Source organism: Manihot esculenta, chromosome 1, assembly GCF_001659605.2.
Source record: "Manihot esculenta cultivar AM560-2 chromosome 1, M.esculenta_v8, whole genome shotgun sequence".
NCBI lineage: Eukaryota > Viridiplantae > Streptophyta > Magnoliopsida > Malpighiales > Euphorbiaceae > Manihot > Manihot esculenta.
The window spans coordinates 32,041,237-32,068,470 of NC_035161.2; the positions used below are offsets into that span (position 1 = coordinate 32,041,237).

At 34.7% G+C, this 27,234-nt stretch overlaps 3 protein-coding genes across 6 annotated transcripts; 1 reads left to right on the forward strand and 2 right to left on the reverse strand.

Moving 5' to 3' along the window:
* Nucleotides 1-623: 623 nt before the first annotated feature.
* Nucleotides 624-10,859, forward strand: LOC110600236 (auxin response factor 8). Of its 2 annotated transcripts, XM_021737046.2 has the most exons (15): nt 624-1,337; nt 1,583-1,695; nt 1,815-1,913; nt 2,059-2,115; nt 2,251-2,406; nt 2,495-2,579; nt 5,389-5,479; nt 5,558-5,722; nt 5,795-5,917; nt 6,529-6,604; nt 7,254-7,401; nt 8,934-9,401; nt 9,486-9,946; nt 10,029-10,219; nt 10,324-10,859. In XM_021737046.2, the coding sequence occupies exons 1-15, from the start codon at nt 1,295-1,297 to the stop codon at nt 10,436-10,438; spliced, it is 2,391 nt and encodes a 796-aa protein (XP_021592738.1). In that variant the 5' UTR covers nt 624-1,294; the 3' UTR covers nt 10,439-10,859. The 2 variants fall into 2 exon arrangements, with proteins under 2 accessions (XP_021592738.1, XP_021592730.1); XM_021737038.2 differs by having other exon boundaries at nt 626-1,337; nt 8,934-9,946.
* A 3,115-nt stretch (nt 10,860-13,974) lies between these two features.
* Nucleotides 13,975-14,896, reverse strand: LOC110600260. The gene has a single exon (XM_021737072.2). It carries the CDS (start codon nt 14,787-14,789, stop codon nt 14,196-14,198), a length of 594 nt encoding a protein of 197 aa, XP_021592764.1. The 5' UTR covers nt 14,790-14,896; the 3' UTR covers nt 13,975-14,195.
* Nucleotides 14,897-15,427: 531 nt separating this feature from the next.
* Nucleotides 15,428-26,013, reverse strand: LOC110600207 (probable LRR receptor-like serine/threonine-protein kinase At1g07650). Of its 3 annotated transcripts, none has more exons than XM_021737010.2 (24): nt 25,684-26,013; nt 25,386-25,560; nt 24,078-24,149; nt 23,912-23,980; nt 23,759-23,830; nt 23,316-23,387; nt 23,145-23,216; nt 22,837-22,908; nt 22,679-22,750; nt 22,515-22,586; nt 22,337-22,408; nt 21,464-21,535; nt 21,313-21,378; nt 20,965-21,030; nt 20,828-20,866; nt 20,612-20,664; nt 19,071-19,456; nt 18,789-18,984; nt 17,978-18,121; nt 17,220-17,338; nt 16,807-17,017; nt 16,467-16,707; nt 16,051-16,201; nt 15,428-15,937 (listed from the first exon to the last, which is right to left on the reverse strand). In XM_021737010.2, exons 1-24 carry the CDS (start codon nt 25,799-25,801, stop codon nt 15,494-15,496), a joined length of 3,126 nt encoding a protein of 1,041 aa, XP_021592702.1. In that variant the 5' UTR covers nt 25,802-26,013; the 3' UTR covers nt 15,428-15,493. The 3 variants fall into 3 exon arrangements, with proteins under 3 accessions (XP_021592702.1, XP_021592721.1, XP_043813747.1); XM_021737029.2 differs by having other exon boundaries at nt 25,394-25,560; nt 25,684-26,012; XM_043957812.1 differs by having other exon boundaries at nt 25,394-25,587; nt 25,684-26,012.
* Between the last annotated feature and the right edge of the window lie 1,221 nt (nt 26,014-27,234).

The window sequence follows — 27,234 nt, forward strand, 5'->3', positions numbered from 1 at the left end:
ACTTTTCATTTAGATGTAAAGATGAGTTTCAGATTTTTTTTACAGTTTTATAGTATTGAAGAATGAAATCAAGTGCAGAGAGTGCACCAGAATTCGCTAGACACAACTCCGATGTTCTTCTTGTCGATCGTAGACGGATCTGTTGAAACTGGAAAGTTGAGCGTCACCACGATTCGACCGCGTTCGGACAAAAAGAACATGTGCTTCATGGTTCCCATCTCCCCGCATGTGTCTCGTGCCTCATGGTTCAATCAGTTCAAACCCTGATTGGATTGTCTGGTTCATTAATTACCCAGCCAAATTTATCAGATCAGTCTCAATTCTCAAAAACAAAAGGATCGCGTATATTGATTATTGATTCAAATTTTTTTTATTAAACCGGTCCGACCGTTCTCATCCGGTTTTGACAACGATGGATGGAAGTCACCACTCGGTCTACCCATCATTCCCTTAGTCAATTATTTATTATTATTTTTTAAAAAACAAATTTTGATTTTTTTTCGTTTTTATATAATCCGTACTCTGACAACGACCACTGAAGAATGGTGGCACATGCCTGCTGTCATTTCAGCACATAACCAATGGCCACGATCTTCCTGTACGGATCCTTCAACGTTCCAGATTCCATTTCCCCCACTTCTCTCTCTCTCTGCTCACTACTGCTCTCAGGTCCAGTTTGGTCGGGTTCTTATAAGAGAGAGAGAATTCACTCTCTCACTCCAGCTAGTGAGGTTCGAAGCCGAAGCCAAACCACACTCTCTTTCTCGATCGAGATAGTGATAGTTTACTTCTTTTCATTTCCTTTAATATCTTTCCTTCTTTAGCTCTCTCTCTCCCTCTCTCTCGCTGCACATTCATGGCGATCTCGAAGAACGTGCTGCTTTACTTCGGGGCCTGATTCTTCGTGGAAATACCTGATTTTGAAGTAGTAAAGAAGAGATCTCTATGGATTTGGGTTTGATCTGATTTCAAATTCGTTTCTTTTGTTAGGGTTTATGTGTTTAGGGTTTTGACGCTGCAAGTGTACTGTCCAATTGTTTGTTTGCTTTTATTTTCTTTTTTGTTTTTCCATCTATTTTGGGCTCAGTGCCTGTAATGAATATTGTGGGGATTTAGGGGAGAGAAGTGTGAAGAGATGAGAGAATGCAAAGGTTTTTTGTTGGATTGGAAGATGATTACTATTATTACAACGGTAGTTGTGAGCGACGGTTTTATCTAGCTAGTATTTTTATCAATTGAGACAATTTAAACATAAATATATATATATAAAATAAAAGGAGAAAAAAAGTGGAAGATGAAGCTTTCTACGTCAGGGTTGGGTCAGCAGGGTCATGAAGGTATCTTATTTGTCTTCCCTTTTAATTTTTTTTTCTTTTGCTTACCCACTTTTTACTATGTTGTTTTCTTGATTTTCTGAAGTGTTTATTTTGTTATTTGCTTGCCATTAGAACTTTTTTGTTTTCCCATTAAATTTAATTTAAGAGGGTGATTAAAAGCTTTATCAATATAAGTGGTTAACGATTGAACTATCGATTTAATTTATTTTCACTGGGTTCTGTTGTGGTGTTTATAATGATGATAGGTGAGAAGAAATGTTTGAATTCGGAGCTATGGCATGCCTGCGCTGGACCACTCGTGTCCCTACCAACTGTGGGCAGCCGAGTGGTCTACTTCCCTCAGGGACACAGTGAGCAGGTGTTCTTTTTTTTAATTTCTCTTTATTATTCAAGTTTCAAAGTGGTTATCGGTCATTTATTTATTTAACGAGCATCATGCAGCTCATTCAGTTTTGATTTAAATGAAATGAACTGTAGGTAGCTGCCACTACTAACAAAGAAGTTGATGGGCACATACCCAATTACCCAAGCTTGCCGCCCCAGTTGATATGCCAACTCCACAATGTCACTATGCATGTGGGTTCTATTTATCTTGTGCAATTTTCAGCTTTCACCATCTCGCCTTTCTTGATTCCCTTGTTAATTAATATTAGTTTTAAGTTCAGTTATGAAGCAGAAACTGAACTGGAAAACTGAATAATGAAATATGCTTGAATTTCAGGCAGATGTTGAAACAGATGAAGTGTATGCCCAGATGACTTTACAGCCTTTAACACCGGTAATAGTGCATCTAATCCTCAACATATAATAGGCTTTATCAAAGTGAATTCTAACTTGACGCCATTGTTCATTTTTCTATTCAATATTGTTTCCAAATCATTAAAAAAATAATTTCTTACCATTGTCCTTACAGCAAGAGCAGAAGGATACATTTCTTCCTATGGAATTGGGAATGCCAAGTAAGCAGCCCACGAATTATTTTTGCAAGACATTGACTGCTAGTGATACTAGTACACATGGAGGCTTCTCTGTTCCACGTCGTGCTGCAGAGAAAGTTTTTCCTCCTCTGGTAGTCTCATCGTGCTTCCTCAGATAGCACTATGCTCAGATGTTTATGATATTATATCTATATTTATGTAATGTTTGGACTTTTCCAGGATTTCTCACAGCAGCCACCAGCTCAGGAACTTATTGCAAGAGATTTGCATGATGTTGAATGGAAATTTAGGCATATTTTCCGAGGTAGGTATTGGGTGTTTGTCAATCAGTGGTGTTCTTTCATAGTCTTCTTTGTTTTTTGTTCTTTTTGTTTTTTTATTTCTTTTATAGATTGTGTTAATATGTAACTGTTGTTAAAATGTCAATACAGTGATCACATCATTGTTACTGTTTGGCTCCAAGTAGAAATTTCTATTATTATTTGGTTGCTTTAAAGTGGTACTGCAATTGGCAGTGTAAAGACCATGTATATTTGGCCAAAATGATAATGTTTTACAATGCCAGTCTTTGTCATATCTCTTATTTGGCATGAGAAATTGTGATTTGATTGTTGAACTACCCAACCAAATTTCTTTGTCCTTTTACAACTGTGAAATTGTGTTTGTTAATTGTGCAAGTCAGTTTGGATCATCTCTTCAATTGAAAGACCGCATCTTTCTTGTAAGTTCCTGTTTGTGTACGGGTATATTTTGGTGGGGCTAATCCATTCCCCCTCTCTGTCTCAATATGGAATCTAAATTTCCTTCATGGAATTATTTTTACAGAATCCGTTGGTATGGTAGATGCATAAGCTTTATAGCCATTTTTTTTGGCAAAGGGGGTGGGGGTTGCATAAGCCTTTATGTTTTTGTGTATTGATCAGTGCGCATTGTTGCAGATTGCATTAGGCGAAAGTATTAGGTGAAAAATCAGTGAAGCTTTTATTCTCATTTTGAGATTGGACTTTAGGTAGAATGTTGCATAAGTTTTTTGGTTCTGGGTCACCTTGTTTTTTCACCTGAACTCAAATTCTTGCCAATTGATTGTCAAAAGTCAAGGGTGATTTTGAAGAGTTGGATTTGGTTGGGTGCACCTTAGCGACTTGGATTTTGGCCTCTGATATTTTATCTATCAAACAAGAAGAGCTAAATATAGTTTCTAATGCCGAAATCTAAACATAAATTATTAGGAGAATCAGTTTCTACTTCCTTTGACAAATTGAACGTGCCAACTGAATTCTACAAAACTGAAAACTAGGGGTGTGTTTACTTATGGAAATTTTTTTTCTGTTTTTCATTTTCTATTTTCTAAGCAAATTATAGTTTTCATTTTCTGTGGAAAATATGTAAAAATAAGGAAAATGTGTTTATCTGTCAATAATAAAAAATCATTTTCAAATTCAAAATAATAAAAATACTCAACTTTCATAATTAATTAAATTTATTTAAAACTTAATTAGTTTTCCTTTTAAAATCATTTACCATGTACTAATAATTTATTTTGTAATAATATAATTAATTGTAAATGTTTTTAAAATGATTATTTAATTTTAGTTATAAAAATATTGTAATGTGCTTTTTTGTTATAAAAGGGTATGTTTTCCATTTGGAAAACAGTTAGAAAACTTATTGCTTTTCATTTGGAGAACAGTTAGAAAACATAATTTTGTTATCAAGGAAAACAGTGGAAAACATCACATCTTAAAGTTGTTTTCCCCAGTGTTAGTGAAATGTTGGAAAACTGAAAAACTATTTTTTTCTAGTTGTCCATTTGAAAACTGACACATGTGAGCACAAAACTCTGTTTTCCAGTTTTTTTAGAAAAAAAATTCTAGAAAGCTGCTACAATTTTCTGACAGGCCCTAGAATTTTTAAGATCTAGGAAATATAAGAGCTATTGGGACAGTTATTCACAGTATTTCTGGAAAGCTATTAGAAGGAAAAGAGGTAAAATCTGCCAAAAAAGGCTTTTTGCAGATGGTGGCTAGATGATCATTTACTGGAAGTACTAAGTTACGTTATTGTGTTGCTTTGTATTTGTGTTTCAATGAAATGATAGAGGATTATTTTGTGGAACCTTAAATAGTTTATGTGGATGATAACTCCAACATTGGAAAATAATTTTTTTTTTTTTTTTTTTTTTTTAGCATCCCCTGAATACTTAACCCTGAAATAATCTTGAGTCTATAGTGATGGCAATATGGTTTCATCCTGCGAGCTGCAGTAGTCAACTTGTGAAAATTGATATCTTTCTTGACCTTGGATTATACCCATGTGCCTCAAATATTTCTGGATCTTACTAGTGACCGAATGGGGCCATGAGACCCCAAGTGCTATCTGCTATGGTACATGTGTAATTAATATTGCATGTTCAAGTCAATATTTAAGCTAATGATATGAGGTGCAGTAAGATGGCTCAGTATTACAATACTGTCACTGGCTCAGTCGTGGGAGAGGGAAGATGGGTCAAAAATAACCTAATGGACTGCTGAAAGGGAGTTTAACGGGTTTCTGTTAGAAGGTGCTCCTCATATTATTGATTCTTTGTATTGACAGTTGTAGATGCTGCCACATGAGCTTTGTATTTCCTTTGAGGATTGACTTGCTTTGTCAGAGGGTGTTACATATAAGAGGAAGAGGTTTAGGGAAAGGTAGTCGATTTTGGAGGGAAGTTGGCTGCAGGAAGTTTACTTTGTTAAGAGACAGTTATTCTGCTGAGAGAGTATAAAAGTAGCTCAGGAAAGTCTGTAAAGCATTCCAGAGTTATGGAGCAATAATACCGTCTCTTTTCCCTCCCAGTTTCTCTCTAATTCTCTTCTACTTCTCTCTCTTACTTCTCCCTAATCTCCATTCTTCTCTCATCTCTCTCTATTCTCCAGTTAGGGATTCAATCCTAACAGATGGATGGCAGAAAATATGACCTCCTCAGCTTTTTCTACTTTCATTTGATGACTCATTTGAATTGATCCTGGTTATATATTGCATCATACATGTGCCAAGGCAGTTTTCTTAAATTTTTTCTAGCAATTATATTGTTGGAAGCTGACATCTTCTATTCCCTGCTCATACTGCAGGACAGCCCAAACGGCATCTGCTTACTACGGGATGGAGTGTATTTGTTAGTGCCAAAAGACTTGTGGCTGGAGATTCTGTTCTTTTTATTTGGTATATAATCTTCTTACTATTTCTTGCATAATTTTTTGACACTCTATTCAACTAACCCTGTAAAATTGATACCATTAGGAATGAGAAAAATCAGCTTCTTTTGGGAATTCGCCGGGCTACTCGACCACAAACTGTAATGCCATCATCTGTATTATCTAGTGATAGTATGCATATTGGACTTCTCGCCGCTGCAGCTCATGCTGCAGCAACCAATAGCTGCTTTACAGTTTTCTATAATCCAAGGTGCTGAAATGTTCTCAAGTTTCTTGCTTTTAATGGTTCAGCTGTTCCTTCTAATATGTTAACGTTTTGCAGAGCTAGTCCATCTGAGTTTGTTATACCTCTTTCCAAATATGTCAAAGCAGTATTCCATACTCGTGTTTCAGTTGGTATGCGCTTCCGAATGCTCTTTGAGACTGAAGAATCGAGTGTCCGTAGGTATTATGGTAGTTGATAGTTAGCATGGCATTAATAATTTATATTTTGGAATTCTTAATTTAATTTCTTAGGTCTTTTTTTTTTCATTTAATGTTTACTGCTCCTTGAACAACCTTGTTATTGATAAATTGTTTAGTGATATCATGGCACTCAACTTGTATTCTTTTCTAAGAAAAATTCTAACTTATTTATGTCATGTTAATATAGCTTGATGTCTTCATTCTTTCAATTAGCTCTAGCTGAATTCAAGTCTTAAAACTTTTCAATGGAGAGGTACCTCTTTTGTTTGTCTTTGTCATGGTACTTAGGGTTAGATGGAATGCATGCATCTTCTTTTGAGACATGGGTGGGATCTCAGCTGTGGCTTCCACAAATCTAAGAATATGATTTACTTATCGTTATTTGCTGGTGAGGAAACATCGTATCAAATAGAAATTGTTGAAAACATTGTTTATCTGCTGTGTGATTTGGTTGATGAGTTGGTCATTTGATTCCAAATTATTTGAATGAATGATGTGTATATACGTGAAACTGCTGCATCTATATGACACATTCTGTTATGCTATATAAATGTGTTCTTTGTGTTGATGTTAGAAACTGATGTTGGCCAGGTACATGGGTACGATAACAGGCATTAGTGATCTGGATCCTGTTAGGTGGCCAAATTCTCATTGGCGTTCTGTCAAGGTAATTAGATTTAATTTGTGTACTCTGCCCAAATAAGAACATGCTTTCTTATGTAATTTTTCTGTTAACATCACACTATCAATATGGTACATCCCTTGATTTTTGTTCCTAAGGAGTTGAGGATTCTTCGTATTTTTATATTCTTATAAATACTTTTCATGTGCAGTCTCCTTGAAATTAGGGCCTGAAACTTTGCCTATGTGGTGCAGCACATGTATTGCATTGTGCCATACATTCTAGCTCATTTCTAGTACAAGATTATGGTTTGTATAATGACCATATCATTCTAGATATGTGCTCTAGAGGAACATAAATATTAGTTCAAAACAACCTGATGTATCCTAATTATTATTAAAACTTCCATTGTGTGATTGCCAATGCATAGCGTTCATTTCACATGCCTGCTCCTTTTGGGTAACTTTATTCTGTGTGTACTCTGATTCATTCAATTTGAAATACTTTCCAAGGTTTAAACATTGCTTGGATACTTTTTAGTTCACATGAAGGTCCTAATATAGACTCATTATTCATTCATGTTATTGGGCTTTAATATTGCTAACAAGAAAATCTATAGTTCCAAGTTCTTTATAACTTGCCTTTTTGTGCATTTAAACTTTTTTGTCTGTTTTCGTATAACCTTCGATTGTAGGTTGGCTGGGATGAATCAACAGCAGGTGAGCGGCAGCCAAGGGTATCCTTATGGGAGATTGAGCCTTTAACAACTTTCCCTATGTATCCATCTCTGTTTCCCCTCAGACTTAGACGACCTTGGCATCCTGGGCCTTCCTCTCTGCATGGTATTTGCTCTTAAATTTTTGTGAACTTTTTGGTATCTTCCCTTCAGTAAACTTGCTGGATTGTTTTTATCTTGACAATTTAGAATTATGTAACAGTATATTTCTAGGATGTGAAAAATGTGTTGGTTAAGTGGAAATTATTTTAAATACAAGGAAAGAAAGAGGAGAGTAGCAACTGGTATGGAGGAATAGCATAGGCAGCATTTGCTTGACCCAAATATCTTTCATAGTTATGTGAAACATGTTTCTTTAACGAAATTAGTAATCATGATTCTGAGAGTATTAGTAAAACTTGGAATGACTCTTTTTTTCTCAATGGAATCACTTTTTTTCAAAGAAAAAAAGAATTAAAATGTCGTTTATGTATATATATGTGTATGCGTGTATGTAACTATGCATGATTGCATGTATTCTTTATGAATTTATTATGATCCAAATAAAATCATAATCTAGGGCAATCAGGTCTACACAATTTTCTCCTTTCCAATCTTCTTGTCCTTCTGAAGAAGAAACACATCTCCACGTGCATGAGAATTTGGAAGTTGAACCCACTAGTTTCAGTATGTTGCTTTTCCTGGAATATAGAATTACCATGCAAACCAAACAGGGGAAAGTTTGGCAACCAAACAGTCAAAAAGAACCAAAGCATTGAATGTCACAGATCGCAAATAATGAAGATGAGTATAGTACATCATAAATAAGTCAATTAACGAGGGTGTGTAACTTACACAGCTATCAACGTATAATGGAAAGGAATTATTTTGGCATTACTGATCATCCTTCCATATTCTCTTAAGAACTCCAGTGAGTTTCTAGGTCTTCATAGTCACTCACGTCTGATACTTCTATATTGAAGTGAATATTGAATAATCTCCAACCAGAGAAGAATTTTGCAGCTCGGGATCATTTATATGTTCTCATCAATTTTATTTTCCAGTTTAAGATTTGAGGATTTTTTCAACGGTTTGATTGAGTGAAGTACTGTGATGGTATTGTTATAAAGTTTAGTTCTTTATGGTTGGATTAATTCTTTTATTTTTTTATTTTTTAATAATTTGGGTCAAATATTGAGTTGGGTAGAGTTCACTTTTTTGTTCTTTTGCCTGTCGCATGTCCTTTAGATTTTCCCTAGGTAGGAGTGATTGTTCCAGTCAGAGAAAGAATTGAGACTGACTATAAATAAGGACATTGAAAACTGAGCTTGTGGTACAATGAGTACTGTATCGTTACTGTAGAGATTTTTATATAGACAAAATTTTGTTGAATACCTCTCATTATTCAATTGTAAACTCTCTTTAAGAATTGAAGAACAAATGGATATGTTTTTTAGTAAAAGGAAAAAGCAACCTGTAAGGCACTTCTTTTCTACTGAGCTTCTGCAGTGTAATGTTTTCACTCTATACCTAGTCCAAGCTTCTTTTTGGTTCTCTAGTAAGTTTATTAATTTTACCTGCCTAGAATCTCTGTTCCTAAACTGCCTCTCCTCGTTAATTTTTCAATGTTCCTTTGTTTCTAAACTCTTCTTTGTACAGATAACAGAGATGAAGCTGGTAATGGCTTAATGTGGCTAAGGGGTGGAACTGGTGAGCAAGGTCTTCACTCCCTAAATTTTCAAGCTGTCAATATGTTTCCCTGGGCACAGCAGAGACTTGATCCAGCATTGCTAGGGAATGATCAGAGCCAGTGGTACCAGGCAATGTTGGCAACTGGTTTGCAGAATGTGGGAAGTGGAGATCCCTTGAGACAGCAATTTATGCAGTTTCAGCAGCCTTTTCAATATCTTCAACAGTCAAGCAGCCATTGTCCACTACTGCAGCTACAGCAGCAACATCAAGCTATTCAACAATCGACCTCACATAATGTACTGCAGGCACAAAATCAGATTTCAACTGAAAGCTTGCCCCAGCATTTGTTGCAGCAACAACACAACAATCAACCGGATGATCATGCGCAGCAACAACAACAGCATCATAATTACCATGATGCTCTTCAGATTCAAGGTGAGCTCCAGAGACAGCAGTCAAATGTACCTTCTCCTTCATTTTCAAAGACAGATTTCATGAACTCAAACACCAAATATACAGCGTCTACTACCCCTATTCAGAACATGCTTGGTTCTCTGTGTGCGGAAGGGAGTGGTAATCTTTTGGACTTCACCAGAAATGGTCAATCTACACTGTCTGAGCAGTTGCCCCAACAGTCTTGGGTCCAAAAATATGCACATCTGCAGGTCAATGCTTTTACCAATTCTCTGTCACTTCCTCGACCATATCCTGAGAAAGTTCCTGCTATGGAGCCAGAAAATTGCAACCTGGATGCTCAGAATGCTACCAATTTTGGTATGAATATTGATTCTTCTGGACTCTTACTACCTACAACACTGCCAAGATATACCTCTTCTACAGTGGATGCGGATGTGTCCTCAATGCCACTGGGGGATTCTGGGTTTCAGAATTCCATATATGGTGGCATGCAAGACTCTTCTGAAATATTGCCTAGTACAGGGCAAGTTGACCCACCAACCCCAAGTCGAACATTTGTCAAGGTACAGCCCAACTGCAACCAATTGGATTCTGCCTTTGTTAAACAGCTATAGATAACTGATGTCATGCCTACGTGTTTTGCAGGTGTATAAGTCAGGGTCGGTCGGGCGATCACTGGACATTTCCCGGTTCAGCAGCTACCATCAGTTGCGAGAGGAACTGGCTCAGATGTTCGGCATTGAGGGGAAGTTAGAAAACCCTCATAGATCAGGCTGGCAGCTTGTATTTGTCGACAGGGAGAATGATGTGCTTCTCCTTGGAGATGACCCATGGGAGTGAGTACACATAATAATCAGTAAAAATTAATTGCTTTTATTTTCTATTTAGAGTCTATCCACTTATTTTGTTGTAGCCTTATTTGGGAATTGTTGGTCTGCAGGGCATTCGTCAACAACGTTTGGTATATCAAGATACTTTCTCCAGAAGATGTACAAAAGATGGGGGAGCAGGGGTTGGAATCCCTCGGCCCAAATGTAGGTCAAAGGATTGAGTAATGATGGGGCTGGAGACTTTGCCTCTAGCTTGGAGTTGATACTGCGCGGTTGAGAGCTGTATGACATCCTTCCACGCTTGCTCTCTAGGGTCAGGGATAAAATTTACCAGGTTTCCACTCCTTCCACGCTGGCTCTGTAGGGTCAGATAAATTTTACTAGGTTTTCCGCTCTAGTGTGTGCACTACATTCCTGCTGCTATGAATTCTCTTGAAAATTTTATTATATACCCACCTGTTTTGCCTAGACAAGTAACTAGTTCTGATGAATTTGACTTGGGTGGTGGATAAAATACTACATGCAAGTTCACCAGGGCTACTTAAAAAGAGTTTAGGATGTCAGAAGGTTCTAGCACATCTCAATTTGTGTGAGCAGTCAGTATCTTTTCTGTTATGAAAACATAAATTTCTTTTGCTGCCTTTAATATGGGTTTCGTATGCATATGCTGATGTGATTTATGCCAAATTAGGAGTGGATGAGGTTTAAAATATTAAATGCATACCTCACCCTTTTGAAGCCCCTTTTTTCCTCTCTGGGAAAGGGAAATTTAGACAGTTCAACATAAGATTCTACATGTGAGAATAATATGTTAATTAAATAGAAATTGCAAATTTATGAATAAATATGAAGGCTGATATTTATTATGAAAATTTATAATTGAATTTTGATTTATATTGTTCTTTTATATTCTTATTAGGCAAGTTCGTTTTATATTATAAATTGTAATATATTTACTTGTTTGTAATCTCATTATCAAAGCAAATGTATTCTTATCCTTTGCCATTTGTATAAGGATCTGGTATGATTTTTATGGTCTTAATATAAAATTTTTCTAAAATCTTTTTCAAGCACTCCTCTTAAGCGTAAGCTAGCTTGTTTTCCATATTGCTTGACAAAGAAGAAAAACAAAACAAATATAAAATATATATGTATTATTATGTACTTGATATTCTAGACGATATAAATTATTTGAATGCTTGCTTTAAACAAATAGCTAAAAGTTTTAAAGGCCAGTCTAAATGATTTGGCCTGTTATTGTTTGACGCGAAAATTAAATAATATTTTTCAAATTTTGAAATATAAGTTTAACAAGTGAATAATGGCACACCGCAGCTTTTAAAGCATGGGATAAACCATGGACCCTGCACCCAACATATCGCCAACATCAGTGTCATCCCACGTTTCAACTTTTCTTCAATGAAAATAGAATTCTCTCTCAACTATACCCGAGGAAGAATCCACTAGCGGAAGACTGCATCCAATCCCCCTTTTTGTAAAAGAAAGGCAAGCTGCGGAGCACCACTAGTCAGTCACCCAAATGTTAGTGCTCATTGACTCTGCACCAATTCTATCATTCTCCACATCAGAATTCCAGATCCCGCAAAAGTATGACGCATATGCCACCTATTTCTTAAAAGCCCCAACATAAAAATGTGCACTTAGTTGATTCCACATGCCCTATCAATTTGCACATGGAAACAATATCGGATTTTGCCACTAAACTAGAAATAATAAGTCTTCACTGGACGCATTCCTAAAATAACAACTTCATATGCCACACACAAAAAAAGAAATAATCACACCATCTCATAATAGTAATCAGTTGTAGGCAGTATCTACTCAACTAAGAATTTCACAAGAATTATTAGCAAAACTTGGGGGAGAAAATCAGGTTCCTGTGAACTTAACCCTTACGCAAGAATTCAATATGTGTCAATTAATCAGTGCTTCGGGCAAGCCACAAAAAATCATGTAAGGGATACACTTAGCAAATGGACTTCTCTCAGTGGGGATAGATTCTAAAAAAAGCATGCAGCCAAGCCACATTAATCATTCTGGATCATATAATTAGTGGTTCAGTAAAGGCTTGACAATCTAGTTTACTGATCATGATGATCACGTCTCCATCGCATGTCAAGAACGAGAATGCTACTACATTGATGTGTGTTACTTAAGAAAATTCAGAAGCATTATTTTAGGCATACACTTCCACAACACTTGGATCCTTCCTCAAAACACAAAGATCACGGTGGTGCTTTTCCTCTACAATATGGATGATATTCAAGAACATATAGATTTTATTAATCCAATCACTTAAAAACTCGAGGTGAGCACATCCAAATAGGGAAAATATATGCATATTCACAATTCAACCTTAATAGTATAGATTAAAAGATTTCAAAATTTTGATTATAATTTTGACCCAGGATTTGTTAAGTGATTTAAGGTTCCAGTAAAATATTTTCTTGGAGAATTTCCACATTTTATGACATAAATGGACAATTGAAAAGTATTTTTCTAGTCAAATAGAAAATCAAATTATTTTTAAGGAAAATTACTTTAAAATCATTTTCTAAACTTTGAAAATCTAGACATTACTGCATATAAATTTATGAATAATTTTTATTTTTAAAAATTACAACCAAATAATGATAATAAATTATTTTCTTATAAAATATTTTCCATAAAAAATATTTTAAAAAAAAAAAAAAATTTCCACCTATAAGTTATTTTCTCGAGCCTAAATATGTAATTGGCTTACTAACTACAATCTATGTATGTAGAAAATGTCAGGGGACAGTCATCAATTTATCTCCAAAAAGTGGGCGTCACCATAGTTGATTACCCAATTTCCTCTGAAATTGATCTGATATTACCCAACAACAACAAACTGGAAATGAAAATTCATAAACCAGTAACATGCACCAATATCACAAAAATAAGACTGACAAGAGATAACAAGTACCAAAAAAAAAAGAACTAGGAAAGCATACAAAATTATCCAATGACATTGAGCATGGAAATTCAGTAGTCCGATCTAATAGGAATCAGCTAAGAAAATAGACAAAAAAAAAAGTCATAGCATCCGTAATTGATTGTCCCCTAAACATCACAACCTAAATGCTCTGTTACTCGTGTAAAGGTTCAGTCAGAATAGTTGTACAAGTGTCATGTCTGAGCATGGCCATGATAGAAGCTACATAACCTACTACGCAATTGCAACTACCAGAGAACTTGAACTTTATAGTTTTGACATCAGTTACTTCCCAATAAAATGCACTTGATATTTGAGAGCTTGAACAAGATAGAACTGATAGATCATGGAATTAAAATATTTGTGTTCTACAGCTTCAGTATATGCACACCAATAACAATGTTAGTTTCTCCCGAATGTCTTTACATGCTTCCTAGGCGTTTGATATGTGCGTTGTAGCTGTTCTGGAATGCTAGAAATTTTCCTTAAATTCAGAACATATCTCACTCAACAAATGGCTAAAGCTACCTTATATTTCCTTACATTAGAAGATATTGGTTCAGTTAATATATTTAACAATATCAATGCCTGTATTTCCTTGCTCTACCCATTGGTTAGTTCCACACAAATGAGCGAATCACTTCAGGAGTAAATAGCAATCACTAGGGTTCCACAAGCATCTAAAAAAGCAGCATATAAGCATACTGAGCAAACACAAACCGCCCACGTATAATTTAAATGAACAGAATAATCAGGGTAAATGATCAAAGCAACGCACAAGAAATGAGTGCAAAACAATAAAAACACAGGAAATTGATCTATTAGACTTGGAAGACATTAAAATATTGCAACAGAAGCAACCATAAGCTTTCTTGACAGTAACACACCAGAAAGCAACATTAACCGTTGAATGATAATCCAACGGAACTAAACAGCAAGAGGAAACAGTTGAATAAAACCCTAAACGGTAAATGAAATTTCTTCGTTATAAAAGGGAAGGCCTTCTCATACCGCCTCTTTAACCGGCTTCTGCATGCAACCAGCCTCAGGGATCTTACAATAACCCACCTTCTTAGGGCTAATATCATCATCTTCATCTCCATCCTCGCTATCAAATTCCTCATAGCGGTAATCGTAGCGGGTAGAGAAAAGGGACCAGACCAAGTACATGGTAGCGGCGGTGAGAGCGCCACAACCAACCCCAAAAAGCAAGGCGACGACGACACTCAGAATGTCCTTGGTGCGATCACGGAGAGAACTCATGTCATAGGAAGAAAGCCCAAAAGGCAAGACAGGAGCTTCCTGGCGCCGTTGGATAGCTCTGTGCTGAGAATCTTCATCATCAACAAGAACGGCGGGAAAAACCCGGCGATGAAGGAGGGTCTCAGAAGGGGAGCGTTGTTGAGTAATTTCGGTGACGATGGTGACGAATCCGGAGGAGGAAGGGTGATGAGAGTTAGGGTTAGGGTAGAGGGGCTTGATGGAGAAGGAGTAGGAGGAGATGAAGAGGGTTTTGCAGGGTCTAGCAGAGGCAGAGAAGGAGAGAAAAGCAACAATAATTGAGAAGAGAAGAAAAAGCTTTGGATTTGGTGAAGCCATTGGAATGGAGAAAAAACCAAGACGATGGCTAGAATTTGGAAACCAGATTATCAAATGGCGACACCGCGAACGACTCCTTCCGTCAAGAGAATATAATTATTATGCGGAAAACTTAACCGGACCGAATTTATATGAACCTTCCTGGCCGCAGCTCGGTTTGGACTGTGAATCAGATCGCAATTAGTCTGATTAAATCCGAAATCACACCGGTCAATCAGTTTAGGTCTTTAAACCGGACTAAAACCGCATGTCCTGTTGCGGTCCCTCCTTAAACCAAGACCAAAATCAGTCTGATTTAAGATTTTTTTTTCTTTTGTTTTTAGTTCATTTGGTTTTCCTTAATTTTCCTTATACACAAATAATTGAATTTTAGGTATGCTAATGTATACGAAATTAATATTATTATGAAAAAAATTAAATCGGTGTCGAATCATAATCGGAATCAAACTAAAATCACTTTGGACTATAATTATTTTCAAATCGTAACTATTATCTGACTGAAATTGTTTAATATCAAAATTGATCTCGGCCGTTGGATTTACAAAATCACTATAATTTTTGGGTTAATGACAAAAAATATCAATGATAATATATTTACTACTCCTATTTATTTCAAAACAAATAAATAAAATGAAATAGACCATATAACAGTGGAACTTTTTCCATTGCCACTATACAATTATAAAGTTATACAAGATTAACAACTAATTGGAGTTTACAGAATGAACCTTTAAAAGATTGGTAGTCTCATCTGTTTCTACGTGGGAATTTAAATAGGATTCTGCTAAACTAACTCTTAGAATACGATCAGCCTCTTCAATGTCTATATATGAACTTGAGGAATCCGTACAAGGACCATTTGAAGAGAGGCTATGGTTGTTGCTTGGGTTCTGCCAGAAGTGGTTTCTGATGGCCTTGTATTTTGAGTTGATGGCTGAAAACCCAGGATCAGAAAGAAGATCCTGAACCGCGGTTCGACCTTCAAGCATGCTCACAACTTGAGACATTGTAGGCCTCAGTGTTGGAGATGCATTGGTACACAAGAGTGCTACATTTAGCATCACCATTGCTTCCTCTGATGAATAGGCTGATCCCAACTCTGGATCAACCAGCTCCAGCAGACTTCCTCTCTCTTGCAAAACATAAGCCTATTACAAGTTCACACAATTAAGGTTTTACGTTGTTAGTAAGGAACAACCTAGGAGAGGAATTAATTCTCATAATGCAGCAAAGGGAGGAAAGTCTGAAGCAATCCAATTACCCAATCAAGAAGGTAAACGAATTCCTCCTTTGGCCTGTAATTTGTGTTGCTCTTGCCGCTGACGATTTCCAACGCAACAACTCCAAAGCTGTAAACGTCTGCTTTGTTAGTTAAGTAGCCACGCATTGCATACTCAGGAGCCATATAGCCACTGCAAAATCAAAAGTTACAATGAACTCGGCATATGCTGCATAGGCTCCATTTATGTGGATTTAACCAAGTATGAAAATAAATGTGATGAATAGTCTCAATGAAATTAAGAACCTAAAAAGGAAAAAGGAACATTTAATATTGTATAAACAAGGCCAATTGTCTAGTGCAATGGTATAGATTTTATGAAATATAAGCATTTTACTATCCTAGTTAAAACTGGCAGAAAGATAGGATGTACATAATGTTCTTAGAAAAGAACTCACATAGTTCCAGCAATCCGGGTGCTAATGTGGGTATTCTCATCTTCATTTAGCTTAGCCAAACCAAAATCTGAAATTTTTGCATTCAGATCCTTATCAAGCAACACATTGCTTGTCTTGATATCCCTGTGCACAATTTTTATTCTCGACTCTTCATGAAGGTATGCCAAACCCCTAGCTACACCGAGACAAATTTTTTTCCTGGTAGGCCAGTCCAGTTTTAGCCTGCTTGTCGAATTCTTCCCTGTGAATAATTTAAAAGCCAATCAATTCTCCCTTGCCATTTTAGAAAATTTTGTTTAAGGTGTTTGCATGGTTTTGGTGGATATGAATATAAACTCACCAAAAAGAGCACGGGATAGGCAGTTATTTTCCATGTACTCATATATGAGCATCAACTGGTTTCCCTCAACGCAGCATCCATATAGCTTTACAAGATTAGGATGTTGCAGAGCAGATATCATGCCTATTTCATTCACAAACTCACGGTTACCTTGCTTAGACTTTGAGGAGAGCTGCTTTACTGCAATTATAGTTCCATCTGCTAGTAGACCCTGCATTTAGTAGTTATAAGTTCCAACATTAAACTTCCTATAAGACCCTGCATTTGCTTAAATGTGGACTGCATTGTGACAATTGAGAACGATGTTCCTGCTTCTCTTTGGTTCACTTCTGACCTCATTTTAGATATATGCATACAACCGATTGTTTAAGATGGATGGTGAAAATTATAAAACTGATGAAACAGGCAATTACCTTGTAAACTGAGCCAAAACCACCCTCTCCAACTTTATTTTCTGCATCAAAGTTCTTAGTGGCAGCTTTTATTTGTTTTAGAGTGAATATTCCTGTCTGCAGATCTAGACCTCTCAGCTCTGCAAAATATAGTTTTATATGTCAATAGATAATTCTAAATCACCTCACCCTTGGTTCTTTTGCAAACATGGAAGGTGAATGACCAAAACCCAATCTTTGAGCTTGCAGGAGTAAAGGAATAAATTTCATGATTTGTGAGAATAGCATCACAATACTATTATCAATTTAAAAGTAAAACAATGATGAAATAAGATCTTCTGAAAGTTATTACAGTAAATGTGAACTTAAAACTTAACAGCTTATATGCAGTATGGAAACTTAACCAGATGCAGAAGTAAATCCTATGGTACAATAATTTTTCTCTGAGTTCCAAGTGGAAAATAAGTTCTGTTTAGTAATAAGAAAAGATATGATAGGAAATTCAAGCTTTATGCTTACTCTTCTGGAGTAGGCTAGCAAGTGGCCGTGTTTCTGTTTTTGGATTTAGTGCAGAGGCTTACAAATTTAGCCATAATTGAGAAAGGTGAAACAACAGTTAAGAAAAGAGATCCATGTGGACAATATATTGAATGTACAATGTGGTGTGTAGGAAGTTTTAAACACTTTATGAGTACAAATATGAGTGGAAGATTTCAATTAACTCGCTTTCTTTCCCTCTATAAGGTTATAATGAATATTACTGGTGGGACGCATAATACCTTTATCTTCAGAGACTTTCGCTCCTAGACAGCCTTTCCTCCACATGATACACAGGAACAGAAGAACAAGAAATAAGGTAGCAGCCACAGTGCCAGCCACTATCATGACTTTTTGCCTGTCATTATCTGAAGGTGGTTTGAAGTCTGTGCAATAAGAGGAACTATGGGAATAAGTCACATCAATAGATTTCAAGGTAACCACTGAATTTTAACTTCTCAGGTACTATGTAGATTGTACATTAGCTATATATACAAATTGCAATATAGGAATCTTTGCAAAATTTATGTCTCATGAGAATTGCCAGTGGTGACCCTCCTAAAAGCAGTCTCCGTTCCAGTCAACTTATGCAACATGCCTTGCCATCAGGCAGTTGCCAATATTGCGGGTGCTTAGATACCCAACTATGCTAATATTGATTGGCAATGTTACTGGATGGGGGTTCAGTTACAATGCTTTGGGAATAATATGTGATGGAGATAGATAAATATCAAATATATAGTGTGTGAAGATAATATACCTCATTAGAAGAAGGCATAAGATTAAAAAGATCAGAGTATGACATTTTTCATTAGGAAAAAAATATATTTGTACGCCTTCCCAAAAGTGCTAGGTTTAATATCTTTATGGACCACTGGACCTAACAAGTACAAAAGTACCAAGGATCTCCCTGTTGGCTAGTACCACTAGCATAAGATATAGGGTGTGACAATACTGGTCGAGATAAACTTATGCTATAGCTTTATAATTTTTTTTTCAGGTTCAGGTTAGTTAAGAGGGAACTTTTCTTGGTTTTTTGAGAAATTTTCTTACTTGGATCAACTGATATAGCTGATACAAGAGGGCCATAAATTCCTCTAACTGGTATGCCTGTTGTCCCTCTTCCAGCCCAATAAAAGTGAATCTTTAGCGTGTGGCTTGTTACAGCCACAGTAAATTTCTTTACAATTGGCCTACCAACGCCACCAGCCTCTTCTGCAATGTTTAAATCTTTCAGCACCAACTTTCCCTGTATAAACACAATCCATAAATAATAAACATCTATGGACATAAAATTCAATTAGGTTTTTCTTTATACCAGGAAAATTTAGTTACCTGGATATAAACATCAAATAAACGCTTCCCAAGGCTATTAAATGAAGTGTCATTTGTGAAAACAATCTCTGCAAAGTGAAGCTTTACAGTATAATTTCCATTGAGAAGGCAAAGTCCATAGTAAGTGAGCGAGAGAGGAGAAACACGGGCTTTGGTGTAGAGTTGTGCATCAAGCGCAGAAACATTAAATATAGCAGAAGTATTGGTCTGAATATAGGAATCAGCATCTTTGTCATTATCCATGAAGCTCCCAGTGCTGCTGAAGGCCCAAGACTGACTTGAGTGAAACATAGAAGCACCTCTTGGTTCTAAATCAGCTTGGAATGTGGTGTTACCACTGGCAACTATCTCTTTACCACCACAGTTAATATGCAAGGAGTAATGATCTGATAAGACAATCACAACGCAAAGAATGATTTAGATAACTAACTTCCAGGAAAGGCTAAAATGGAAGTGAAATATGGAAATCTAGTTCAATCAACTGACAAGTAGCATTTATCCATTTTCACTGCTGACCAACTGGCATGTCTCTCAGTTTTCCTCTCTTCCTGATAGATCTCGTTTCTTAACTTCAATAAACATCATGCAACTCTTACTAATTTTTATTTGATAAGACACTCTGAAATTGGCAAAACCGTTTTATTAAATAAAAGAAATCCTAAATTATCCTGAACTTCAGAAAGTGTACCATATTTTCATCAATGACAAGAAACTACATTATGCATAATCGACTACATTTCAAAAACTATTCCTGAATTACTAACCACACCAAATGATGTTGGAATGTTTGCACATTACTTAATGTCTTTGGTTTTGGGCAAACAAACCATCTCCTTCTCTCCAACCTCGTGGAGTTGCACCAACTACTGGGATGTCTCATTTTATGTGGATTTGCTATTAATAGTTTTATGTAACAACAATGTGAATGGTTTCTTATTCATAGGGACTAGATCTGGGAACTCTTTTAATAAGAGTGTAATTAGGAGTCTTCAAGGTTTTTGCAAAAAGCAAGTATTTGTATTGATAAGAGAGTGAAGTAACAGGTAGGAAGTTCCATGAGAGAACAATTACTTCTAAAGTTTATAAGAAGCAGGAAGTTGCAAGAGAGAACAAGAATCATCATGATATCTTGTAAGCCATCTGTGGCATATAACTCGTGCGTTAATGATATTTCAGGATATATCCAATTAAGGCGTTTATTTACTCTATTGGTTTCAAGGAAAATATAAGTACATGTTATTTCCAAAATTGGGGTGAAGCTTATTATTTTGACTCCGTGGATGAGACCCTGAAAAAAGTTAATTAAACCATAAAATCTTATATCAATGTGTTTGACTTTTTCCCAATTGAAGTTTTTTATGCTTCAACAAGTCCAACAATAGCACCATGTTGAATAGAGATGATTAGACATGAATAAAGCTTTAAATTACAAAGAAATTTGTGAAATGTTAAGAAATAGCCAAGTCAAACAAACTGACTATCTCAATTGTAAAACAGGGTGCAAGCATTTCAGGAACTTTAACCTCAAACGATTTACTCACGTTTACTTGAAGAACAAGGGAAGTCCTGTTTCAGGCATGGGTGGACTTTACTTCTGTGACATAAGAAAAAGAAACATCAAGTACTATCAGTTAGCAATAGACCACAAAAGACATCAAAATCTAATTCAAAGGGACAAGTATATGAAAAGGAGCAATAACAATATCCTTTAACATTTTAAGTACAAATATTTGATAACAATCATGTAAAATTCTTACAATTTGTTTGCTGATGAAGAGTAACTCTCCACTAAGTTCCTAGAAAATCAATTGACATGGTTCAATATAATTTGCACGAATAAGAAACATAGTTATTATAAAGAAGAAGAAGAAGAGAAACATTTTATTATACTAACACACTCCCTTGAGGACATTCAATTGGACCTGAGCTTCCCCATGTGAAGTTGTTATCAGAAACATCCCTACAGACAAAACCCAGGAAAAACAATTACCATCTACATGGGCAATAGTAATACACTATCCTCATATGATTTTTTTTCCTTGTGAGCTTAATTTGACTTCAAAAACGAAGATGTTGAGTTGTATTGGATTATGTGACACCATTTGCACATCCTTGCACTTGTATATTTAATGTGCTCCAGAAGAAAATGGTTCAAAATAAGCATTCCATAAAAGCTGTTGACCATAACAACATTTGGGAAGACGTGGAACTTCAAGCTTCGGAATGAAGGAAATAAACATACACATTCTTGTTCCTTTCAAGGATCCATTGAGGTACTGATCCAGTGAGCTTGTTTCCAGTCAAGTACCTAATAAAACAATGAATTGCCAATATTATGCTAACTCACGTTACAGCCAACAGACTCATGATATTAACTTGGGACATCCACTTACACAAAGTCTACTTTTTCCAATTGGGAAAATGTCGTGGGAATTCCTCCAGCCAGGTTATTGAAGCTGAGATCTCTACGTTGACAAGGAAAAGCAAATTATGAGAATAAAACAGGAAGGGAGAAAAGAGAAAAGTTTTAAAAGCAATTGTCTGTCCATGTGTATGGATTTAGATCCCCTCCACATGGAGAGCATTTTGGTTTTTAACTGCTGAGTAAAATCCACTAGAGAAATCCCACATAACATAAAATGTGAGTGTGGCATATCAAATCACATAAATAAAAGTGGTATCCCAAGCTTAAATCTTTTGAAAAAATTACTATTTAAGCCCTATGGTATAGGGAAATTTACTAGTAGATTCTTCAGTTTTGAAAAATGCATTAAAACATTTTTGACGTTTTAAAAAGTCTATTAGCCGGTATTTCCGTTAATTTTAGCTGTTAAGTATTGCAAAAAAACCTAAAATGTCCCTAATATGGAGAGACTAATTAGTAGACTTTTTAAAAACTTAAGGGACCAACTAATGAATTTTTTAAAACTATAGGGACTAAATAGTAAAATACTTATGATTAAAATTAACGGAAAGACTAATTAGTAGACTTTTAAAATGTTAGGGGTATTTTAATGTATTTTTCAAAACTGAGGGACCTACTAGTGAGTTTTCCATACCCTAGGGACTATGTAGTAATTTTTCCAATCCTTTTTTCCTCATTAATTCTGGGATTTCTTCAAAATGATATATGAAAAGGCTTCAATTTTGATAGTAAATTTTTAGCAGAATGCACAACTGTTTTGGAGATTCATGAGTACCATCCTTTGAATGAGAAATCTTTCATTCTTAGGAACTCACTAGAGCCTTTAGGTGAATCTACTCACAGATTTTTCAGTTTTTTCATGTTCCCAATATATTCTGGGATCTCTCCTGATAGCATGCAATTCCTTAATATCCTGCATTTAACAACTGAGTTAAATCTTTTATTATCCATGTCAAATTCACACTAAAGGATAAAAGTATAAGCAACAATAGCATATGATCATCAAAACTTGAACTCACAATGTCTTCATGGATTCCATATCACTCAGAGGTGGGAAAGTTGAACCTTTTCCTATCAGATCACTAATCCGCCTGAAAGTCGTAAAATAGCAAAAGCAAACTTCTTAGCAAAAAGGCCTCCTTTTCTACAAAATAAACAAAGCTAGGGTTTTAAGGTAGCATACAGATCAGCTAAGCTGGTCAATGAAGAAATGCTGGTAGGTATAGGTCCCTCGAGTGAGCAACCCTGTATGTGCCTGTAAGAAAATAGAACAATTAGAAAAAGACTAATAAATTATCTAAAAAATGGAGCAGATTAAAAAAATTCCGTTAGAAAACTTACAGTTTCTGAATTTGTGTCAATTTGCTGATGAAACCTGGTATCTTTCCTGAGAAATTATTATCACTTATTCTCCTAAAAGGGTGTCAAGAAATAAAAACTCAGAAGGTTTTCCACAAAGTACTATTATTTAAAGCATAGAAAGAAGAGATTGAAAGATCTAAACAATTGTAGCACGTTTAATGTTAGATTCCTCGGCTTAATCTATCTTGCTTAACTGCCACAATAAGCCACATTATGTTTATTTGTTTGGGCTTTCTGACATTCAACTACAACTGAAAGGATCCAAGAAAGAGAAGCTGTCTACTTACAAATCAGTCAAGTGTGCCAACTTGGAAAGCTCTGTGGGTATTTTTCCTGTGAATGCATTTGATGAAATGATACTGAAGGGAGAATAATAAGCACAACGTTATAACAACAGCAAAAGGAAGTCTGTTAGAAAGATTAAAGAATCAATGAGCATGAAGAATACATGGCATTACATTTTCTGTAACTTGACCAATTTTCCAATCTCTGGTGGAATGGGTCCTGACAATTTATTTCCCTCAATGCTCCTGCAACTCAAATGTGTTAATATCCCACCGTGCAAAACCAATCTAAAATGGTTCTGAAATCAAATTCCAGGCAGGCAAAGTTCAGCCTGGTATCAGTTGCTTTTAGCTAAAAATAAAAATCTATTGCTTTTAGCTAAAACTATGAAAGGGACAAAATATGCTTCCTTCTGAAATATTTCTCATTTGTTTGGTTTGTTTTACTTTCACGGTTTCACCTTTGAACGTTTAACATTTAGCTACATTTCAAATTGTAATATGGGTAAATTGAATCCAAGCTGAACCAGTGCCAGTCTACGTTGCTTTAAAATCGACGAATTAATAGAGTAACCCAGAAAATTTTAAATTATCAATAGGAATAAAATTCAACATACAGGTTCTTGAGGGTGGTGATATTGGCGAGAACTTTTGGAAATGGACCAGACAGTCGATTCCCCATAAAAGAGCTGCAAGATTATTAACAAAAGATTACACTTTCAGATTGGTTTAAAGCATTTTCAAACAAAGAGAATTGTGAGTATTCTTACAGATCGACTAAGCGCATAGTAGCCCATTGGGAAGGTATGGAACCAGTGAGGCAGTTGCGACTGAGGTCCCTGCTTGACAATTGAGTGAAGACTTTTAACCATTCTGGAATAAAATTCAAACTTTACATATATGTATATATATAAGAGAAATTTCTGATTTGCTCACAGTAGTTCAAGGTAACGAAACTTGGAAAATTCTGGTGGAACAATTCCAGATAGATTCTGAGCCTTTAAGGCACTGCATATATTTATACAGCAAATTAGAAACAAGTAACCATGAGTTCTTCTTTAACTTAAAAAAGCAGAATAATATTTGAAATTGAATTCATCATCTTACTCGTTTATTTCTTACTTTAATTTTCATCAAATTGTACAGAATCCACCAAGAGAAGTTCTAGTTCTGACTGATTTTCATTTGAGTGGGATGGAATCAAGATTTAATTTTTATGCACTGCATTATTTATCTGTAAACCAATTAAATTTATACCAGCTACAGTAATCTGGGGATTATTGTGACATTGATGAATTATGCAAAAACTCAATAATATCATTTTATTCCAAAATAAACTAATAAATGGAAATTTTGCAAAAATAATAATAATAAATGGGAAAGGATCATTTCAAGATTGCGAGAATAATTATGGTTTAATTGAAATAAAAAAGAAAAATATTTCGAATTTGATATTTAATTAAATATTCTCTCTATATATTATATACACATCGGCACCGACGCACCAGAGATTAACTATGGTGTGAAGTCATCGTCTGTCTATGTTGACTTCAACATGCCCGATTTGGGTGCTCTAAAAAAATTAATTAAAAAAAATCTAGAAAGGGATATGTTCCTTTTATTTTTTGCAACCACAGTATGAGATAAAAATTTACCATAGACAATAATATATTAAAAGAAATATAAATATATATATATATATATATATATATATATATATATATAAACTACAGAAAATAGTTTTCAACTCATTTTACTATTCGTCAAGCCTCATAGTTCTTCTCCATACCCAAAAACAAAACTTTCATTAAAAAATTATTTTGCAGGAAAGCCTAAAACGTTTAGTCTGTACTTTAAAAATGACGTATTTTTCTAATAATATGGTAAATTTATTCATGCATTAATTTTGCTTAAATATAAAAATGAAATGCATACTTTAATTATAAGATTTAGATTTTCCACCAATAATGATACAAGGAAATAATTTATTAATTTTTATATACTAAAAGAATGAGTGATGTAAAATTAATCCACTCAATGGGTCCACTCAACTCAGGCAACTTCCTAATCATTCCAATCCAAGCCAAACTTTCTCTCCTAGCATAATATCTTCTGGCCTATAATCTCTCCAAATTAAGAGTTTAAATCACAATCAGAGCTTAATTAATTATTAATGAAGAAAGTAGAAAAATTAACAGAAGAATTGGAAAAAGCAGAGAGAGAGATAGAGAGAGAGAAGAATACATGCTTACTACATGGCAAGTGGAATTGTGATTGAAGCTGCAATTACAAGTGACACTGCTTTCAAACCCTTTCCTCTCATCCAAAACTCTCCAATTCCCTTTTCCACTGCACGGATCCACTCCAAAATCCCAATCCTTCTTCCCCAGCCTCTTCCCTATATCCTTCAATGCCTTCACTGCGCAAAACAAACAATCCTTCAATCCTATCTCAAAACATCAAATTTCAAATTGGAATCCCATTAAATTTTGGAAGTGAAAGAAAGTAGAAAAAAAAAATGTATTGTTTATCTGGCAGCTACCTTCAACTGGGTGAAGCTTAGCGGCGGCGGCGGCTGCAAAGACAGCGAAAGAAAAGAAGGTGAAGATGGGAAGTAGAAGCTGTAGCTTTAGAGTTGGAAAATGAGCTCCCATTTTCATCCTTATTTTTGCTTTGCTTTATCTTTTCTTCTTCTTCTTCTTCTTCCTCTTAACCCTCTTACTTTGGGCTGTAAAGGAGTTTATTGGTTTCAGCTGAAGAGAGAGAGAGAGCAGATTTATTATAGAAAAAGGTGCAATGGACCAACTGTGACACTGTATCAATGATTACTATATTACGATACTTGTCTGTATTTTCAAGTAACAATCTATTTTTTTGAGTTCTCTTCTTTTTCATTTTAATCCTTAGCGAAGGCCAGTTTCTTTTTTTTATATATAGAAGACCAGTGTTTAATTCTACCCACATTAGTCTTTTTCATAGATAAAATAAAAAAAATATTAAATTTTAGTAAAATTATTTATTTAAATTTTTTAACTATGTTACATAAAAATTAATGAGATAATGTTTTTAAGCCTCTAAATTATAATTTATTTATTATTGAGCTCTCTACAAAGTTTGTATTTAATTGATTTTCTAAATTTTAATCTTTCTCATATTACATTCGACAATAATTTTAAATATAATATTCTAATAAATTATCTTACTTCAATGTGTAAGGTTATTCAAAGAAAAATACATTGACAATCAATAATATTTGCTATTTTTAAATAAAAACGCTCAAATCCTTCGCTTATCAACTTGAATTTTTTGCTATTGTTAAGTAAAAGAATATAAAAAAAAATACATGATTTTTAATTTTCTCTCCAAAATGGAGAGAAAATAATTAAGGAAAAATAAAATTTATTTTTCTCTCCTTCTCTATTTAAACAAAAAATATATATCACATCAAAATTGTTTACCTCTTTTATTTTCTTTCCTTTCTACTTTCCCTCTATCCAAACAAACTATTAATTTCTATGAAAAAAAAATTTTAAAATTTTATTGATAATATTATATATTAATTTATTGATATTTTTTTATTTTTTAAAATTTACAATAGTAAATAAGTTAATTTAAAAAATTATTTTTTACAAGAAAATTATAATAAAAATATTTTTTTCATGTTATTTTTTTGCAAGTAGACGAACTCATTTAAACATAAGTTTCTGCTGAAAACTGAAAAATATAAACACATTAAGTCCTATTTTCAATTTGAGAGGTCTTTTCATAATCCATTTATTTTAATACAATCCGTATGGGGAGGCATGCTCATCACGGTTCCTTGTCCCCAAGTATAAAAAATTAATAATAATAATAAATAAATAAATAAGTAAAACTAACAGTTTAATATTATAAAATATTATTTTAATATAAATTGAATTATATATTTTAAAATAAAAATAATAAAATTACGGTATTATACTTTCTCTAATATTTTAATTTTAGAATAATTGATGTGTTTTATTATGAGATAAGACAATTTCTCATAATAAAATCGTTGGTTTCATATTAAATTTAAGAAAATAAAATCAAGACGTGGCCCCATCTGATCCAG

Excerpts from the sequence above, each read along its gene's own strand:
- LOC110600260 (XM_021737072.2), bottom strand. The coding sequence starts at position 14,789 with ATGGCTTCACCAAATCCAAAGCTTTTTCTTCTCTTCTCAATTATTGTT.
- LOC110600207 (XM_021737010.2), bottom strand. The coding sequence starts at position 25,801 with ATGAAAATGGGAGCTCATTTTCCAACTCTAAAGCTACAGCTTCTACTT. Across the intron at positions 20,867-20,964 it reads GAATGTCCTCAAGGGAGTGT|GAACTTAGTGGAGAGTTACT; the intron begins GTTAGTATAATA and ends TTGATTTTCTAG. Across the intron at positions 15,938-16,050 it reads TCGTTTACCTTCTTGATTGG|GCTTATGTTTTGCAAGAGAG; the intron begins GTAATTGGATTG and ends AACTTGTAATAG.
- LOC110600236 (XM_021737038.2), top strand. The coding sequence starts at position 1,295 with ATGAAGCTTTCTACGTCAGGGTTGGGTCAGCAGGGTCATGAAG. Across the intron at positions 1,696-1,814 it reads CTCAGGGACACAGTGAGCAG|GTAGCTGCCACTACTAACAA; the intron begins GTGTTCTTTTTT and ends AATGAACTGTAG. Across the intron at positions 5,480-5,557 it reads GATTCTGTTCTTTTTATTTG|GAATGAGAAAAATCAGCTTC; the intron begins GTATATAATCTT and ends TGATACCATTAG.